Here is a 20,174-nt window from a genome sequence, read left to right on the forward strand (position 1 = left end):
TGCATTCCGTGTATACTCTCTATTGGAAATCCCCGGTGTCCTGTATTGGAAATCCCCGGTGTCCTGTATTGGAAATCCCCGATGTTCTGTATTGGAAATCCCCGATACCCAATGCCACTTGACCTTTACTCCCCAGAGACAACGAAGTAAGGCAGCCAGCGCGTCATCGCCCAGTTCGCCCGTACGTCACACGCACCACATTACGTCAGACTTCCTGTCGGAGGACGGCTGTGAGCACACTCAGGGTAAAAGTCTTAACACACACCAATTCACCACACACCAATTTACTACACACTAATTTACCACACACCAATTTACTACACACCAATTTACTACACACCAATTTACTACACACCAATTTACCACACACCAATTTACTACACACTAATTTACCACACACCAATTTACTACACACCAATTTACCACACGCCAATTTACCACACACCAATTTACCACACACCAATTTACTACACACCAATTTACCACACACCAATTTACTACACACCAATTTACCACGCAATTTTTCTACATCCAGTTTTACTTCACACAATTTAATGTGAGAAACTATTGTTATGCTAAATTTAATCAGCCAAAAAAAAATTCAGACACCTTTTTCCCCCCAGACAAAATTGTAACTGACTTAATTTAATCCGGCAAAATATTGTAGACAAATTCAGCAGACACGATGTTAGTATACCTGATTTCCTAAAGCTTGTCTGACATAATATAAACAGACACCAGAACACTAGACACAACATATCGACACAACAGAATTTTTGTTCAGTGAAAGACAATCCACAGTTTTCAATGCCTAAATAGGAAGGCACAAACAATTCGATTTGCGAAATACACATAGAAATTGTATAGTTGTATAGTAATTGTATAATTGTATCTAATATATAAAGCTCAGTTCTGTATGTAAAAATACATGTTTGTCGTTGGTCTTGGATGGATTAAAGTGTTATAATATTATCGTGCGCATTTCTCTAAATTTATGAGTTAAAAAATTACTATTGAAAGTGTTGGGAAATAATTTTCATTTTTCAAATTATAGTAATAAATGTCGGCATGTTCATTAAACACAAGTTTTAAAAAAAATATCATCTTTTACAAAAATTCTAATTATGTCTTTGTTTAGTCCTATAGCACTTACTTCCCTTTGATAAATTAGGAAAACACAATTACTTCCCTTTATAAAACCATTGCATTTTGTGGAAAATAATTTACTTTTTAATTACTTTGTTTTGGTGTTGGGAAAAAAAAATAATTACATAATTAGCGGGGATTGATCAAGTGCAAATGTTGTAGGTATTTTACGGATAAGCTTGGAGTATTATAATTGTTCATTAAATTGAAACAGGCGCGTTCGTTTAAGTGAGTGCAAAAGACTATGAATAAGTTGGGGTACTATAGTCGTTCATTAAGCTAAAACAGGTGATTCCGCCCTGGGCGTTTATGTTCGCGTTAGTGTTTTCTTTGTGTTTAGGTGGGTTTGCGTTAGTGGTTGCGTTTTGATTTGGTTCGTTTTTGTTCTTTCTTTTTCGTTTTTGTTTGTGTTTTTTTCTTTGGGTTTGTATTTGTGTTTTTGGTTGGTTTTGCGTTTGGATTTGGTTTGTTTTCGTTTGCTTTTTCGTTGTTTTTTTTGTTGTTGGTATTGGTGTTTGTGGCTGGGTTTGTTGTTAGGTTTTTGTTTTCGTTTGCTTTTTTGTTTGTTTTTTCTTTGTGTTTGTATTGGTGTTTGTGGTTGTGGTTGGGTTTGTTGTTAGGTTTTTGTTTTCGTTTGTATTTGTAATTGTGTTAGCGTTATGTTTGCGTTTTGTTGTTTTGGTTGGTTGTGGTTTGGGTGGGCAATGCCGGGTTTATGATGATTACTAAACACACAGGTAATGGTCTTTAACAGAAAGGTTTTTCACAGAAGCCAGAGCAGGGCCTGGCCGGGACGGCTAGTAGTAATTGTATAGTTGTATAGTAATTTTTATTGATATGTTTACAATCGTCTGTAATATTTGACCTGACCTATTGTTGACCTGTTAGGTCGACCTTTTAACAGTCCGCTAATATTTGACCTGCCCTATTGTAGACCTGTTAGGTCGACCTTTTAACGCTAATATTTGACCTCTTGCAGGCCTGACTGTGATATCGACCTCCAAGAACAATGCCAAACAGGGCAGCACCAGCCCTTCCAGGGCGGGGGCTCAAAACGGAGGGGGCGCCCGGCGGTCCCAGTCGCCGCCCTGCGACTACGCCGTCATCCAGAGACGGAGACCGCCGGCCGCTGACGACTCGTGCGTGACGGTCGTCTCGTCCTCGACCTCTGCCAACCCGGCCTTCAGGAGGTCATTTCCGCTAGGTCACGTGTCTACCCTGACCATGGCCAACGTGGTGACCACCATGATGTCATCAGTGAAAGGCGGGAAGGGGCTGGCGTCAGACATCGGCCCAGCGGGGTCGGGCGAGAAAGCCGGACCCCCGTCCGCGACGTCATTGAAAAGTTTAAACGAATCCCCGAGTAACACAGCCACTCCCCCGAACATAACCACGCCCAGCAAATCAACCACGCCCAGTAAAACAACCACGCCCAGTAAGACGGCCACAAGTTCACTCAAGTACCCAGATTCTCAGATGAGGCCATCCTCGGCCATTTCCGACTTGGCCAACCAGAAGAGCAACAGCCCGAAGCACGTTCAGATCAGCGACATCGTCAGCGTCAACATCACCGGCACGTCCCTGCCCAGCATGACGTCAGTCATCAACACCTCCACCGACAAGCCCAACGGCATCCTCAAGCGCGACAACAGCCTGCGCCACGACATCGCCGCTGTCCAGAAACAGGGTCAGTTCCAGACCTCCTTTGTGGCAGGCGACGACTCCACCCTCCTCATCAGACGGGCTTCCTCAGACTCGCCCCCTCTCCCACCCCTCCAGGACGCCGACCCCAAAACCCCCAAATGCCACCTCCGTGTCGACACCGCTATCGCCAACCCCCAGTCCCGTAACACCTCCTCCTCTGAATCTCCGGAATGGCCTTCACCCCCTGAACCCCTGACCCCCCAGACGCCGCAGACGCCCAACGCCCCTGGTCAGATGACCTTCGACAGCGACACCATCCAGAAGATGCTCCGCTCCCTCCCCTCCTCCCCCCTCGAGAAAGACTTCAACAACGACCCTGACCTTGGCTTTAACGAAGACTTCAACATCTCAGACGACAGCCAGCAGACGAGCCAGGAGCACGCGCGCCGCGGCTCGCGCCTGTCCCGGACCAAAAGTCTGACCGTGCACGACCGCACCAAGGCCAGCAGCAACCCCCGCCGCCAGCAGAGCATGGACACCCCCGCGGGGGGTCAGGCCCAGCGAGCTGACCCCCACAAGCCCCGGATGTTCAACAAGATCGCCCTGGAGAAGGAGCTGAAGAAGCGGAACAAGAAAATCGCCGCCAACTACCCGGACAGCGGCATCGGCCTGACGGTGGACGGCGGCCAGTCCACGCGCTCCGACCCCAACTCGGTGCCTGTCAAGGGAGGTAAGCTGTTGGATGTGTGTGTGTGTGCGGGGAGAAGGTGGGGAGCGATATAAAACTACACACACAGCCAAACAGCTGTAACAATTAATTTTAACACAGACACCATATTTTTGTGTATCGATTTGTTACGATAAACTGGTTATACCAACGCAGAAACAATAAATCAGGATCTAACGATGGAAGGGAAATAACCATGAAAATATTGGACGCGAATGATAATTTTGGTACTTTCCCTTGGTTTGATAAAAGATTCCCATTTACAAAAATTTAAATTATTTCAACAATCGTAAATTTAAATGAAATGTTTAAATAACAACCATCGATATATGTATATATATATATTTCATTTTTAAGGGTAACTAGTTACTGTGATGAAACAATTTATATAGACTAAAGTAGAAACAATTTATATAGACTAAAGTATAAACAGACCCTAAAGCTCATATAGAGCTACACTCACAAATAGTCAACACAACGCTAAACACCAACATACAAATAGCCACTTTTATATAATCACACATTAAGACACAGCTACACACAAATAATGACACACATTAAAACAACTACACACAAATAAATACACACCAACACAGCCACAGGACTATGGAGCATTTATCTTGCACCCCACACACCAATTTCAGGCAACATATTTAACTTCAATTATTTTAAGCCAGTGAGCCGACTTTATACGAACACTTAATCCAAATTTTTTTCCGCTCTCGTTCGTGGGTCATGAAAGATTTGCGGGTTAGGTTTTTAAAGTCCTATCTGTCACGTGGTTTTCATTAGCTCTCTGTGGTGAAATATCTTATGTCAAGGAAGGGAAGTAATCGAGTGGTATTTTTTAAGGGAAGTAATCAATCTAAATCAACATTATCAGATAGTTTTTTTTCCAAAAACAATTTCCTCAGATTTTCTGGTAGCTAGCACCTTCAGCTTTTGTCTTGATTATTATTTTGTTTAGCCTGAACAATTCTGTTCCTCGCCCCTTCTCAAGTCTAATTATTGTTTGATTTTAAAGTATACAGCAACAGAAAGGTGAAGTTCACTTCTTCAATTATTAATAGATATGAGTGGTAATTCTCAAATATTTACCACGAGTGTTCGTTACTTCTTTTTTTTGTATCTTGGACTAAAAAAGCAGCTGATAAAACATTCCTTACAACTTGAATGTGTATTTAATGTTTCAGATTTATCTATTTTACTTGCACGTACCCTGTGTAAAATACAGGGGCTGGTCACATAAAATGTTTTCAAACATTAAAAAAAAAAAAAAAAAAAAAGACCGAGGGTCGGAGCAATGACTGACCACACACAGTTTTAGCTAGAGAATTGTGTGGTCAGTGTACGTAGCTGTCGGTTTTGATGTGTGACGGATAGTTTTGTACTCGTTGATTACACAAATTAATTGACCTGATACTAAAGCGTATCTCTACATCCATGCTAATTCACCCCCTCCCCCCAATCCAACGCACACAAGCACGAAATGTACTGATATAATTAAAAACCCCTTCCATCAGCCTATAGCTAAACTGTTAACTACTCAACCACCAGAGTACTTGACCTAGCATCGCGTAAAGCCAATGCTCTGTGACCGACTGCTGATGTAGTCGTGTAGCCTAATCCTGACGCTAATCCTAATCCCAACTTGTGGCTGTTAAAGACTTAGGCCAGTCGGTACAAATGCCATCCTTTGGGGATCTAGACGACAAGCTTAGACTTTTAGCGGGGGGGGGGGGGTGTACAAGGGTGGAGTGGGGAAATCCAAGGGTGGGGTAGGGGCATGCAATGGTAGGGTGGGGAAATCCAAGGGTGAGAGGGGGTATGCAAAGGTGGGGTGGTCAAATAATAAGTGTTGTGAATCGAAGAAGTTAGAACATGTTCACCATTACAGGCTATGCTTATTTTCTTTCTTCTAACTAGAGCTTTGTTATTATATTTAAACCTAGAAATGCTCCATATACTTCAGATTTCTATTTTTTAAAAATCACGATATTTCTATTTGAAACAAATTCTCTCGATGAATGTATGTCAGCAACACATTGTTTTCCAGCCAATCAAATAGCACCATTGTATTTTTTAAATTGGTCCATGACCAGGAATAGACCAATCCAAGTTGTGTCTTTACTGAGTTGTTTTATAAGCTAACGAGCGATAGCGAGGAAGAGAGGGGACTGCAAGGCGCGCGCTTGCAGCTTGTTTTCTAACGGCTCCCAGAAGAGAATTATATATATAGATAAATACCAAAACTCCAGTCACTTTATAAGTCATTTTCTCGCGTCACTTTACACAAGTCAATTTGTCAAAGCTACTAATAAAAGTACAGCTTGACAGGGCTGAGTTAATGCCCGTCGCGGCGTGCACGGTCGTGCACCCCCCCCCCCCCCCCCCTCTGTTTTATTACATTTTATTCACATCGTATACTAATGGGGAAATTTGTAGTATTATAATTGTTCATTAAATTGAAACAGGCGCGTTCGTTTAAGTGAGTGCAAAAGACTATGAATAAGTTGGGGTACTATAGTCGTTTATTAAGCTAAAACAGGCGATTCCGCCCCGGGCTAGACTGAGCACTTTGCGTTTATGTTCGCGTTAGTGTTTTCTTTGTGTTTAGGTTGGGTTTGCGTTAGTGGTTGCGGTTTGATTTGGTTCGTTTTTGTTTTTTGTTTTTTCGTTTTTGTTTGTGTTTTTTTCTTTGGGTTTGTATTTGTGTTTTTGGTTGGTTTTGCGTTTGGATTTGGTTTGTTTTCGTTTGCTTTTTCGTTTTTTTTTTTTTGTTGTTATTGTTGGTATTGGTGTTTGTGGTTGTGGTTGGGTTTGTTGTTAGGTTTTTGTTTTCGTTTGCTTTTTTGTTTGTTTTTTCTTTGTGTTTGTATTGGTGTTTGTGGTTGTGGTTGGGTTTGTTGTTAGGTTTTTGTTTTCGTTTGTATTTGTAATTGTGTTAGCGTTATGTTTGCGTTTTGTTGTTTTGGTTTTGGTTGGTTGTGGTTTGGGTGGGCAACGCCGGGTTTATGATGATTACTCAACACACAGGTAATGGTCTTTAACAGAAAGGTTTTTCACAGAAGCCAGGACAGGGCCTGGCCGGGACGGCTAGTATATATATATATATATATATATATATATATATATATATATATATATATATATATATACATATGCGCGGACAGAGAATTTAATCCTCCAGGGGAGATAAGAAGAAACAAGGGAGACGACATCGTCTGGCCCAATAACTTAATCGTTGTATTTAGTTTCCCGAAATTCTATTCGTTTTTGTTTGATATTTTAGGATTATGGGATAATGATGGGATATTTCTATAGCGCTGATAACAGTGTGTTGGCACTCTAAGATATAGGGCGGTGAATGGGGGAAGGGAATGATTGATGTGTGGTAGGGGGGTAGGAAAAGTTGAAGTTGTCTGTCCAGCACAAGAGGCCGGTTGGTGTCTTGGTCAGGGTGACAACCACACAATTACTCTATTAAACATTAGAACAAACACACTACCACACGCCACATAACGCACCCACATACATCCACACAAGCAACAACACACCATACATACAACAACACAACACAACATACACATAACCACACACACACACACCATACATCATAGTCACATAAGTTAGCCACACAACATACACACAACCACACACAACATACACACACCCACACACAACATACACACAACCACACACACCATACACAAAACCACACACACCATACACATAACCACATACACCATACACACAACCACATACACCATACACACAACCACACAAACCATACACACAACCACTCACACCATACACACAACCACTTAAACCACACACCATATAACAACCACACATACATAAGTCCACAGATAAGCTTCAATCGCAAACTAAGCGAATATTGATCTCATAGCATCCAGTGCACTTCATTATAAGAAATTATGGGATAGGATAAAAGATCATAAACCATCACGCTAGCAATCAAGAGAAATAAAATAAAAAAGCTGTGCTTGTTAGAATTGAGAAGGTTAACATTTTAATCTTAAAAGGTTAAAATATTAAAATTTAGAACGGTGAAAGTTTAGGAATCAAAAGGCTAAAAAAAAGTTTGTTACTCTTCACATCAAAGTCGAGCAGCCGACGATACAAGTTTTTTGGTTGGGCTAATATAAAACGTTTGAAGTCTGCTAGTTGCAGGCAGGACGTGGCGTGTTGTTTTTGGAGCAGACGGTAAAAACATCATCGCTCACCCTAACACGAAAACAGCTGCAGAAAATTCCAGAAATTACCGCACGATTCGCCAGCCCGAACAACCAGCCGCAGATCACTGGGTACAGCAGATCTCTCGTCCTATCACTGAGTCTTGTCGTGTACTGATCCAACGTTCATCTATTTCATTAATCTATTCAAGCTATCTGCTCATTCATCCGTGGCCTGTTTATGTTTTTATCTAATTGTGTGACAGATTAGATTCAATTAAGCTCTGTCATCAAGTCCGCCTGTATATTCATTGGTCGCATTGTCTGTCTATGTGTATTTCCGTCAGTTTATCTTTAAATCTATATATCTGTAGGTCTCTTTGTATATCTTTTGAATGTCGATATGTTCGTCTGTATAACTGTATGTTTGTCTGTATATATGTATTTCTGAAAGGACATCTGTATATGTATTTCTGTCTATTTGTATAGATATGTATATGTATCGTATTGTCTGCTTGTCATATGTATTATCTGACCTAAAGTGTGTAGTTATATCTGTATTTCTATATGAATATATGTCTGTATGTACATATGTCTTCCAGACTATATTTTATGTCTTTGTGTGTTTGTCTCTATTTATGTCTTTCTTTATTATCTAAATGTCTGAATGTGGGAATTTCTGTATTCTTTTTATTGTACACCTGTACGTCTGAATATATATTTATTTTATCTGTATTTCGTATTGTTTGTCTGTATGATGGTATATTTGTATGTCCTTATGTCTGTATGTCTTCTAATGTTCCTTTATTGCATTGATCACAGAATATTGCTCGCTATGTTTTCATTCACACTTTCAGCATACTAAATAACCTATTTACAGATCGACTTCCGGGTCGAGCAACTAAAAATAGCCATCTAGTTGTCAAACTTGTTACAACTAATAGAATAACTCACTAAAGTGGGAATAAGCCCGAATATGCATGAATTATTAACTGCGTTTTATCGAAGGGAGACAATCTAAAGGGAGGTTCTTAAAGTCCAGGGTGACCAGAGTTAGAGGTCAAAGGTCAGATGGCGAGAGCTAGGGGTCAACTGGGAGAAGATGAGGTTTGAAGTCACGTGGACGAAATGAGGAAGTTAGCGTTACCATGGAGATAACGCTCAAAGTAATAATGAGGGGTCGTAATGTCGCTAAAGGACAGGTCTCTTAAACATAATTTAGATCTAGTAGCAGTGTGTGACACCACCAAATGTTAGTGTATGTTTGTGTGTATGTATCTGTGTATTTGAGTCTGTGTATGGGCTATTGAATTGGGTAAATATTCTTTAAATGTGTTGTGCAAGAAGAAGGGGCGGGGTACCTGGACGGAAACATTTGCCGGGGACGTGGTTTGAGGTCTATAAAAATGTTTTTGCTCCATGAGAATTTCAGACGGTCATGAATTGCCTAATGGTTCTGAGACTGCGTCATGTTGCCATGACGACAAGCAGGTGGTGAACTCCGGGACTCACCGAGAAAAAATTCCAGAAAATTCCAGGTCATCGTGACACGGTGTCTGCACGTGGTATGTCACGTGTCTGGACAACATGTTGACTGCGCGTGACAGGAAGTACGCGTGGGTAGTGTCTTACATCACGTGATAGGGGAGGAGTCAGATCCGCCTACTTCCTGTCCAGTCTACCACCACAAGTGATCTAACTTTAATTAAACCTAAACTTTTAACTTTTAATGAAAGAAACGGAATAAGATCAATTGCTTGAAATCGAAATGCCCCCCCCCTCTCTCTCGTCCTCCGCCCCACACCCCCATCATTTTTAAATTAGGTGCATCAATACATGTTAATTATTTTTTTGTTGAGGATCAAAGAGAATTTAGCACCAGTAAGTTTTTCTCTGCCATCCCGTCATTCACTTCATAAATAAACAAACGCAAGTTATAATGAACACAAAAACACTGCACAAACATCGCATGTAAAAACATCAAACAAGTTCAAACTCAAACACATCAAACACACACAAACACATCACACACGCACAAAAAGCACTCACAAACACCAAACACTAATACCAATTAGTCACAAACACCAAACACTAATACCAATTACTCACAAACACCAAACACCAACACCAATTACTCACAAACACCAAACGCCTACACCAATTACTCACAAACACCAAACGCCTACACCAATTACTCACAAACACCAAACGCCTACACCAATTACTCACAAACACCAAACACCAACACCAATTACTCACAAACACCAAACACCAACACCAATTACTCAAAAACACCAAACACCAACACCAATTACTCACAAACACCAAACACCAACACCAATAACTCACAACCACCAAACGCCTACACCAATTACTCACAACCACCAACACCAATAACTCACAACCACCAAACGCCAACCAGACATGAGCCAGTCTGGCACCAACAACCTGTCACAACACTAGCCAGATTTATTCTGACGGAACTGTTCTTGGCCTAATGTCCCCTGGGTGGACGATATTGCTTGACCCCCCCCCCCCCCCCCCCCAACCGTCCAACCGGAAGTTCTCTTGGTTACAAAGTTATCGGACCTGTTGAGACAGAATTGGGGGGGGGGGGGGAGGTAAAACTGACCAAATCAGAGTGTGACGTCACAGGTCGAACCAACCCGACACCCACATTTTCCTTGGGACCGAATTGTCACTTTTTTAAAAACTCCAGCCGGCAGCCGGCTTTTTCCGGTACGTTTATTACATGGACGTGATTTGTCGAGATCTGGGTACATGGACGTGATTTGTCGAGATCTGGGTACATGGACGTGATTTGTCGAGATCTGGGTTGGTACATGGACGTGATTTGTCGAGATCTGGGTACATGGACGTGATTTGTCGAGATCTGGGTACATGGACGTGATTTGTCGAGATCTGGGTTGGTACATGGACGTGCTTTGTCGAGATCTGGGTACATGGACGTGATCTGTCGTGATCTGGGTTGGTACATGGACGTGATTTGTCGAGATCTGGGTACATGGACGTGATTTGTCGAGATCTGGGTACATGGACGTGATTTGACGAGATCTGGGTACATGGACGTGATTTGACGAGATCTGGGTACATGGACGTGATTTGTCGAGATCTGGGTACATGGACGTGATTTGACGAGATCTGGGTACATGGACGTGATTTGTCGAGATCTGGGTACATGGACGTGATTTGACGAGATCTGGGTACATGGACGTGATTTGTCGAGATCTGGGTACATGGACGTGATTTGTCGAGATCTGGGTTGGTACATGGACGTGATTTGTCGAGATCTGGGTTGGTACATGGACGTGATTTGTCGAGATCTGGGTTGGTACATGGACGTGATTTGTCGAGATCTGGGTACATGGACGTGATCTGTCGTGATCTGGGTTGGTACATGGACGTTATTTGTCGAGATCTGGGTACATGGACGTGATTTGTCGAGATCTGGGTACATGGACGTGATTTGACGAGATCTGGGTACATGGACGTGATTTGACGAGATCTGGGTACATGGACGTGATTTGTCGAGATCTGGGTTGGTACATGGACGTGATTTGTCGAGATCTGGGTACATGGGCGTGATTTGACGAGATCTGGGTACATAGACGTGATTTGTCGAGATCTGGGTACATGGACGTGATTTGACGAAATCTGGGTACATGGACGTGATTTGACGAGATCTGGGTACATGGACGTGATTTGTCGAGATCTGGGTACATGGACGTGATTTGTCGAGATCTGGGTTGGCCCATGGCTCACGGTATTGCTATCCATTGTTCTTGGATTAAATTTTCGCGGGTGGGAGGGTGCCAGACTGGCGTATTTTCCGGGGGTTGAAGTCTGGTTTGATATATTTTCCGGGGGTGAAGTCTGGTTTGATATATTTTCCGGGGGTGAAGTCTTGTTTGATATATTTTCCCGCTCGTAAACTTGACCGTCGGTGAATTCCCCAATGGTAAAATTTAAGAAGTAAACGCTGGACGTGGGATGGGGGAGCGGGTGGGGTGGGAGGCGAAATCGATCTGACATATCGATCTAGGGATTTAATCCAGCGACATTTAAACATTATTCTCTTACACCCTGAGCTTGTGAGGTAATACAGATTGGGGAGGGGGGGGGGGGGGTCCTGATGAGGTGAGGATGGGGGGAGGATAGGGATGGACCATTCACGGAGGTGGTTTTTGTACGTATTTTGTATGTTGATCTACAGGGAATGGTGGACTTGTGGCATGAGGTGATACCGATATGAATTGTTACACAGGTTTATAAGAGGTTCATAACATATACTTTGATTGACAGGTTTATAAGAGGTTCGTAACATATACATTGTTACAGAGATTTATGAGAGGTTCATAGATGATATAACATAAACTACAACCATCTTTAATAAAGCAAAACAAAGGAATAGTTCGTTGTTTTGTGATGTTTATAATCATCATTTTTCATTGGCACTATATTATATCTTCTACACCCCACCCCCACCTTTCACTCTATTGTTTTAGCAGTTGTTGTTTATTTATTTTTAATTTTTTTTTTACATAAGAGACATTTGTTAGATTAGGTATTGACATGTGTGAGGGGGGGGGGATTAATTCTAGATTATGCACAAAAGAGGGGATGGAATAGGAGACATTAGCTGGAGATATATAGAGGAGAAGGCGATGATGAGAGGGGGAGATGGATCAATGCGAGTCTGACCCCTGGGCCATTGAATGTGGAGATGCTCTTGTGTTTAGAGGAGAGAAGGGGGTGGGGAGGCGAGGGTGGGGGCCGGTACCCAGACACAAGCCCTGATGAGAAGTCGGGGTCACTGTTTCTCAATATTAGTTTATCTCCCTTGATTAAAATCTTATTGGACGGTCGGCCATTTCCAGGCTCGATATTAATTTAACACCACGCCCCCCCCCCCCTCCCTCCCAGAGAGACCCGGGGATTTCTATTTGATTTACTTGACGTCATTGAAGCCTTTTATTGGAGCACGATTGTTTTATGATGGTACGTTTCAGCCAATTTCATCCGCCTTGACAACCCTAATGTGACAACCACACTGTGACAACCTCGCAACCCTATGGTGGGTGACACTAGAGTAGGGGGAAACTTTGTGTAGATAGCCTAAAGCACACTGACCACTTGCCTGTGTGGGGCCACTACGTGCGTGTCTTGCTGCAGGTTACTACTGGCTGGCTGTGGGTGTTGGGACACAAGGTGGGTGGTGATGCAGGCCTAGAATATGCTGGAAAATTATTTTCCGTGCGTTGCTCCGGAGACGCTAAGACTCTGGGTGAGAAAACTGACTCTCCGATAAACACACACACACACACACACACACACACACACACACACACACACACATATATATATATATATATATATATATATATATATATATATATATATATATATATATATATATATTGTAGGGATTTATGTATATTGCAGCGAGATGAATGTTGGAAGATTTCAATATAGTTTTTGTTTGACCTTTGAAAAAATGGCTCCAGCATTGAAATCCCCCCCCCCCCCCCCCCCCGCCACCCCACTAAATCCCTACATAAGATGAGAACCCCTAGTTTTTATGTCGAGTCTTTGATTGAGGTTTTCCTCGAGTGTTGAGCTGCAGACGTCAAGGGTGAGGGTCGTGTGACCTCTAGGGCTGGGAACACCAGGGTCAAGGTCGGAATAATAACGCTCCCAGAATTCCGTCAAGCCTGGAATCTACTTTCAAATGTGCCTGTACCTTGTGTACACTATTTCTCTAGACTTGTCACTAAACAGTTGCTCGCTTAAGTCAACACGCTACGTTATGTAAGAACTGTTTCAAAACATGTTTTATGTTACCATTCTAGTTCAATACGTCATTCATGTGAGTTGCAAGATTTGTTGTGAGCTTTAAAAGTCGCGACCTGCAACTTCCTAGTCGGTGGCCAGGACATGTTGCCACGTTGGACTTCTACAGCCAATGATTTGGGTTGTCGTTTTCTTGCACTTGATGACCCAACAAAACCCTGGAGATTCTCGGATGGATTAGCCAGCTTTTCGTGTGACCTTGATAAGGTCTAATGTCAGGGCGATAGATGACATCACATCCTGTTGGAAATTTTCTCTTTTTGGTTGGAGGGTTCCTTCGATCCGTAGTTTCTGGTGGTATACTGGGGTCGTCCCAATCTTACTGGATGGGGGTCGTTTATACTGGGGTCGTCCTAATCTTACTGGATGTGGGTCGTTTAAATGTTACTGGACGCCAAGACAAGCATGATTAGATCACCGGTTCATTGTCTTGTACAGAACCTCCCCCATCCTCCCTTCCCCCTCCCCCCTCCTCCTGAAACTGACAGTCAATTTAAATCCAATTCCTGGCTTGATCAGTATTCGAACCCACAACAAGTGTGTCTGGTTGTCACGTGTTTAACGTCCCTTTCAATTCTCATTGTAAAACTTTCACACCCCATCCCTCCGCACCCCCCCCCCCACACACACTCAACCAGTGCACACAAGACCATGGTCCCGTTTCCACAAAAAGCCAAACTCAATTTACGAATGGATGACTTTGAAAGGAGGACTTTGAAAGGAGGACTTTGCGTTTAAAATAATCTGACGTCATTTCCGCCAGAACATTGGCCAGATTTTGTTGGCATTAGAACTTGTTTGTTCCATTCTCACACAGCTCCTCCCCCCTCCCCACACGTTTTCTGAACACTCAAAAACGCAATCAACTCACACAAGTTTGTGTGTAAGGTGGGGGGGGGGGGATTATTTTCTACTTTTTATCTTTCAAATCTTGTCCAAATGTCGCACTGGTTAATCCAATTACACTAAACCCACATCCTCGCCGTTCTAACGTTTCTTTCAAAAAGTTGCCCGACATCGTCTGCTAGCAGTTTCTCCTGAAATTAATCAGAGTTATCCGCCTTCCCATTATAAAAATTACAAACGACGTGCTTGTCAACATCGATTTCAGATGCGATGACCCCTGACCCCGGAAGAAAAAAAAAGTTCAAGGTCACACACAAGCACGCGGGCACCTAGAAGCTAAAAACATTTTTTTGACCAGAACAGCCCCATTTTCCTGAAAATAAAAAAAAAATGACTAAAAAATTATCAATGCGTTCAATTGACCACACGGCGTTTTGATCACGTTCATCGCGTTGCATGTGACATGTGGACAAAATGTCGCCTTGCATGTGACATTTGGACAAAATTGAGTTTCGTTTTTTTTGGTCCCACATTCTCAGCAGTGGTGGAGATTGATTTTTAAATTTTTTTTTCACGCAAGCCAAACTTTAAAATTTAGGCTGCAATTAAATCTTTTTTGGCTTCTGTGACGTCAGACGTGTGGGATATTTGCAGATGCAGCTCTAGAGATGTCCAGATCTTAGAGGTCGGGTCACAAGGGGTCAGAGTTCAGGGAGACAGTCGAGTAAAACTGTCCCATGTCACGGTCTAGCATCAGCTGGTCAACGTTTATGCAGTGGTTACATTTAGGTTTAGGGTAATGGCCAGTTCAGATGGTCAATTGCAAGCTCAGTTTAGTTTTAATAGAATCCGATGCGGAACGGTTGTTAAATTACACACCGGTAGGCTGTATTCACAAGGGTTGATGATGTTCGAAATGAGTGGATCCCATTGGTTGGTCGAATGTGACGTCACAGCAGACGTAAATAAAGCAGATATTTATATCAGCGAATGTGACCGTCGCTGATAACATTAGTTTTTTTTGTGGGCATATATTGGTGGGCAATTGGTGGTGGGAACTTCATCGTGGGCATTAGAATGGTGGGCATTGTGTAGTGGGCATAAGATGACTAACCGGACACTGTATCACCAACGCCGACACAAGTGTCAAAAAGTCCGGCCGGTCATTAAAGCCATGCTAGCGGACACGGACATTGACTGTCCGGATTGTGTCCGGGAGATGGGCTGACCCCAACTTCCGGTGGTCAAATCAATGGTCAATCAGAGCCGGCAAATAGAAAGGACAAGCGATTACTGCGGGTGTGGGGGGGGGGGGGGTAACAGATTCAACTGGTCAACGATCGGAAGTGACGTAGGGATGGTGGGATAATGTTGGGGGTGTGTGATTGATGAGGGCTTTAGGGGGTGGGGGAGTGGGGGAGGGCAAGCAACTCTAAATGTGATTACCAGACGGAGTGATGTGGCATGGACACTTGGTCCAAATGTTGTTAAAAGGTAGTGTCTGCAATGGTCGGCTTCAAACCAACCAATCAACATACAGTATCTTCAAGGTCGCCTTCAAACCAACCAATCAACATACAACATCTTCAAGGTCGCCTTCAAACCAACCAATCAACATACAGTATCTTTAAGGTGGGCTTCAAACCAACCAATCAACATACAACATCTTCAAGGTCGCCTTCAAACCAACCAATCAACATACAGAGCATCCAACAAGAGAATGTTGAGGTTTACCCTGACAACCAGGATACCAGCAACCTTAACTCTCACTTTTTATGACGAGCATGTCTACAATTTAGATGTGACACCCTGGCTGTACACCCTTCCTGTACACCCTGGCTGTACACCCTGCCTGTACACCCTGGCTGTACACCCTGCCTGTACACCCTGCCTGTACACCCTGCCTGTACACCCTGCCTGTACACCCTGCCTGTACATCCTGCTACACCCTGCCTGTACACCCTGCCTGTACACCCTGCCTGTACACCCTGCTACACCCTGCCTGTACACCCTGCCTGTACACCCTGGCTGTACACCCTGCCTGTACACCCTGCCTGTACACCCTGCCTGTACATCCTGCTACACCCTGCCTGTACACCCTGCCTGTACATCCTGCTACACCCTGCCTGTACACCCTGCCTGTACACCCTGCCTGTACACCCTGCTACACCCTGCCTGTACACCCTGCCTGTACACCCTGGCTGTACACCCTGCCTGTACACCCTGCCTGTACATCCTGCTACACCCTGCCTGTACACCCTGCCTGTACATCCTGCTACACCCTGCCTGTACACCCTGCCTGTACACCCTGCCTGTACACCCTGCCTGTACACCCTGCCTGTACACCCTGCCTGTACACCCTGCCTGTACACCCTGCCTGTACACCCTGCCTGTAGTGTTGCTGTGACACCCTGCCTGTACACCCTGCCTGTACACCCTGCCTGTACACCCTGCCTATAGTGTTGCTGTATAAACGAATGAGACCCGTCCAATCGATTGTCCAGTTGAAGCCACGTGATGTCCTGTACACCCCGCCTGTACACCCCGCCTGTACACCCTGCCTGTACACCCCGCCTGTACACCCTGCCTGTACACCCTGCCTGTACACCCTGCCTGTACACCCTGCCTACATTGTTGCTGTATAAACGAATGAGACCCGTCCAATCGATTGTCCAGTTGAAGCCACGTGATGTCCTGTACACCCCGCCTGTACACCCTGCCTGTACACCCCGCCTGTACACCCTGCCTGTACACCCTGCCTGTACACCCTGCCTGTACACCCTGCCTGTACACCCTGCCTACATTGTTGCTGTATAAACGAATGAGACCCGTCCAATCGATTGTCCAGTTGAAGCCACGTGATGTCCTGTACACCCTACCTGTACACCCTGCCTGTACACCCTGCCTACATTGTTGCTGTATAAACGAATGAGACCCGTCCAATCGATTGTCCAGTTGAAGCCACGTGATGTCCGTCATGTCAGCTGACGACGTGGCCTAAGGACAAAAGCTCGTTAATTAGATCTCCCAATTGTTGCTGGCCGTGCATATCCCGGCGTTATCCCGGCGTTATCCCGGCATCATCCCAGCATTATCCCGGTGTTATCCCGGCAAATAAGGACTGGGATATAAAGAAAAACCAAAAGATAATTATTAAAGGTACTATTATGTAGGTAAGGAAATGCCAAATATTTTAAAGTACATTTAAATCAATGTGAGGTTGTGTGTATAGACCCACACCACCACCAACAACAGTATATTCACACAAGATGAGATAAAGAATATTGTATACATGCAGCAAGATAATGTTAGTTTGTTGCGTTAAGTTTGTAATAGCAGTTTTAACCAGTAACCTGCAGTCATTGGCCTCAGTCAAATTGCAGTCAACATCACTGCAACATGACTGACGCAGATGACTGATGACTACACGGCAGTCATCTTCAGGTCAACATGCAGTCATAAACCACAGCCATCATTTTATCTTAATAAATGATTAATCAGTTTATACGACCAGACCCCACCCCCCACCCCCCCCCCCCCCCACCACATGCAGATGCGGCCAATAGCCCCACAGCCCGCTGGGGTTGATGTACGTCCCTGCCCACTATTAGCCGGCTTATCATCTACAGCTCCCCGGGGGGGTCGGGCCGATAGTTCATGTCCAGCCTGACATGTTCGCCATTTCGCTCTCCCACTCCACACACAGACGCACACACACATTTACACACACGCACGCGCCGCACATACACTGACTCAAATACACACACACACACTTAGAAATCTTTTTAGAGGACCAGGATACATTTTGTCTTATCTGAAGGTGGGGGGTGGGGGTGTACCATGCTTTCAGTCTTATATTACAAGAAAGGGGGGGGGGGGGAGTGACCACGCGTTGAGACCATCTATTGACCACCATTTGAGACCACTGATGACCACCATTTGAGAATGGCGTGTGTTCTGTCTCTCGTACATATAACAAAGCAAACTAAAGCACCAACAGTTTTTGTCTAGTCTATAATCGTTACCAAACAGCTTGTTCATGTCGCTAATATTTCGACATTTTTAAATACAAGAATCCATTTCCTTCGATTCGACAGGAATTGCGGAGTCTAAAAATAGACGCATGACGCGCGTCAAGGGGAGGGTAACTCGGTGATTGGTTGAGATGACATCAGTTCTATTTTATGTTAGCGACTTGCCTGAGGTTTTCTCCAAGCTTGTGTCGCCAGCCCCACCCCTAGACTGGTGTGTGTGTGTGTGTGTGTGTGAGTGAGTGTGTGGTGTATGATATAATTTGTAAACACGTGTCTATGTGTGACAGGATTGTGTGGGTATGTGTGTATTTGCTTGTGAGATGTGTTCTTATGCAGTGTGTGTGTGTGTGTATGTGTGTGTGTGTGTGTGTGTATGTGTGTGTGATTGAGGACGAGAGGGAGGCGTGGCACCACCAACAGATGATTATCAAAACGAGGCCGGCCCGACCTTTGTCTGACCCGATGGCCAGATTTTTTTTTTACTAGCAAACATAACATTAAAATAATCTTTGTAATGGCTGATGTGCTGCTCACTCAAACGGTGTAGCCAAGTCAAGATGTTGTGGTGGTGACTTGTAAGTCAAGGTCGTTGCAAGAGGACACCTCAGCGATTAAAGTGTTAAGTGAGGTAACCTAAAACTTTACCTAACTGGTGAGGTAACATAAAACTTGACCAACAGGTAAGGTAACCTAAAACTCTTGACCAACTGGTGAGGTAACTAAAACTCTTGACCAACTGGTGAGGTAACCTAAAACTTGACCACACTGGTGAGGTAACCTAAAACTTGACTGGTGAGGTAACCTAAAACTTGACCAACTGGTGAGGTAACCTAAAACTTGACCAACTGGTGAGGTAACCTAAAACTTGACCAACTGGTGAGGTAACCTAAAACTTGACTGGTGAGGTAACCTAAAACTTGACCAACTGGTGAGGTAACCTAAAACTTGACCAACTGGTGAGGTAACCTAAAACTTGACCAACTGGTGAGGTAACCTAAAACTTGACCAACTGGTGAGGTAACCTAAAACTTGACTGGTGAGGTAACCTAAAACTTGACCAACTGGTGAGGTAACCTAAAACTTTACCTAACTGGTGAGGTGACCTAAAACTTGACCAACTGGTGACCTAAAACTTGACCAACTGGTGAGGTAACCTAAAACTTGACCAACTGGTGACCTAAAACTTGACCAACTGGTGAGGTAACCTAAAACTTGACCAACTGGTGAGGTGACCTAAAACTTGACCAACTGGTGAGGTAACCTAAAACTTGACCAACTGGTGAGGTAACCTAAAACTTGACCAACTGGTGAGGTAACCTAAAACTTGACCAACTGGTGAGGTAACCTAAAACTTGACTGGTGAGGTAACCTAAAACTTGACCAACTGGTGACCTAAAACTTGACCAACTGGTGAGGTAACCTAAAACTTGACCAACTGGTGAGGTAACTAAAACTCTTGACCAACTGGTGAGGTAACCTAAAACTTGACCAACTGGTGACCTAAAACTTGACCAACTGGTGAGGTAAAACAGCACGTACAATTTTGTGTTAATATGTACAACTATATATATATATATATATATATATATATATATATATATATATATATATATATATGGGTGGATGTGTGTGTGCATGCCTAATGTTGAGCACTGAGTATAGCGCCTGTTGAAAGTCTGCAGGCTGAGAGATGTATCAAAAACGTGTCTG

General features: G+C 43.7%; 1 protein-coding gene across 1 annotated transcript in view; it reads left to right on the forward strand.

Moving 5' to 3' along the window:
- LOC131928594 (protein still life, isoform SIF type 1-like) overlaps positions 1-20,174 on the forward strand; it is a 110,738-nt gene that overhangs the window by 34,407 nt on the left and 56,157 nt on the right. The window contains 2 exon segments of the mRNA XM_059284667.1: positions 137-245; positions 2,126-3,520. Coding sequence (XP_059140650.1) covers positions 137-245; positions 2,126-3,520 — 1,504 coding nt within the window.

The sequence above is a fragment of the Physella acuta genome, unplaced genomic scaffold (genome assembly GCF_028476545.2).
Source record: "Physella acuta isolate Inbredline_101_S28 unplaced genomic scaffold, ASM2847654v3 ptg001524l, whole genome shotgun sequence".
In the NCBI taxonomy this organism is placed as follows: Eukaryota; Metazoa; Mollusca; class Gastropoda; family Physidae; genus Physella; species Physella acuta.